General features: G+C 48.8%; 1 protein-coding gene across 1 annotated transcript in view; it reads right to left on the bottom strand.

Annotated features, from left to right (window-relative positions):
- LOC144611467 (complement component C9-like) overlaps positions 1 to 286 on the bottom strand; it is a 30,364-nt gene extending 30,078 nt beyond the window's left edge. The window contains 1 exon segment of the mRNA XM_078430590.1: positions 283 to 286. Within this exon segment, the coding sequence (XP_078286716.1) occupies positions 283 to 286 (4 nt within the window).
- Positions 287 to 1,277: the final 991 nt, after the last annotated feature.

The raw sequence follows: 1,277 nt of genomic DNA, 5'->3' as shown, positions 1-1,277 counted from the left end.
GCGATAGTCCCAACCTCAACTACCTCCTCTGGCAGCTCGTTCCACACACCCACCACCCTTTTGTGCGAAAAAGTTATCCCTCAGATTCCTATTAAATCTTATCCCCTTCACCTTGAACCTATGTCCTCTGGTCTTTGATTCCCCTACTCTGGGCAAGAGACTCTGTGCATCTACCCAATCTATTCATCTCATGAATTTATAAACCTCTACAAGATCTCCCCTCATCCTCCTGCGCTCCAAGGAATAGAGTCCCAGCCTGCTCAACCTCTCCCTGAAGCCCACACATCCTCGTAAAAGGTACATTTTTTAGTGTAGGAGAGAACTACAGATGCTGGTTTTAAGCGAAGATAGACACAAAATGCTGGAGTAACTCAGCGGGACAGACAGCATCTCTGGAGAAAAGGAACAGGTGACGTTTTGGGTCGAGACCTTTCTTCAGACAGAGAATCAGGGGAAAGTGAACCAAGAGATATAGATGGTGATATATGAAGATATAGTACAAATGAATGAAAGATACGCCAAAAGTAACGAAGATAAAAGAAACAGGCCATTGTTAGCTGTGGGCTAGGTGAAAACGAGTTGAAGACAATGAGACCCAACAAGACAACTTTGCAGTTAGAGAAATCAATATTTATCCCACTGGGGTGTGAGCTGCCCAAGCGAAATATGAGGTGCTGTTCCTCCAATTTACACTGGGCTTCACTCTGACAATGGAGGAGACCCAGGACAGAAAGGTCAGTGGGGGAATGGGAAGGGGAATTAAAGTGTTTGGCAACCGGGAGATCACGTAGGCCCGGGGGAAGTTGTGGGCAGCTTATTTTTCGGGCGAGCGGCACGGTGGCGCAGCGGCAGAGTTGCACCAGAGACCCGGGTTCGACTCCGACTACAGGTGCTGTCTGTAAGGAGTTTGTACGTTCTCCCTGGGACCACGTGGGTTTTCTCCGGGTGCTCCGGTTTCCTCCCACACTCCAAAGACGCGCAGGTTTGTAGGTTGGTTGGGTTGGTAAATGTAAAAATTGTCCCTTGTGGGTAGAGTATGGTTTAGTTTAGTTTAGCTTAGTTTAGAGATACAGCGCGGAAACGGGCCCTTTCGGCCCACCGGGTCCACACCGCCCAGCGATCCCCGCACACTAACACTATCCTACACCCACTAGGGACAATTTTTTACATTTACCAAGCCAATTAACCTACAAACGTTTGCAGTGTGGGAGGAAATCAAGGGTCTCGGAGAAAGCCCATGCAGATCACGGGGAGAACGCACAAACTCCGCACAGACA

Source organism: Rhinoraja longicauda, chromosome 3 (assembly GCF_053455715.1).
Source record: "Rhinoraja longicauda isolate Sanriku21f chromosome 3, sRhiLon1.1, whole genome shotgun sequence".
In the NCBI taxonomy this organism is placed as follows: Eukaryota; Metazoa; Chordata; class Chondrichthyes; order Rajiformes; family Arhynchobatidae; genus Rhinoraja; species Rhinoraja longicauda.
This window is presented reverse-complemented; position numbering and strand designations above follow the sequence as displayed.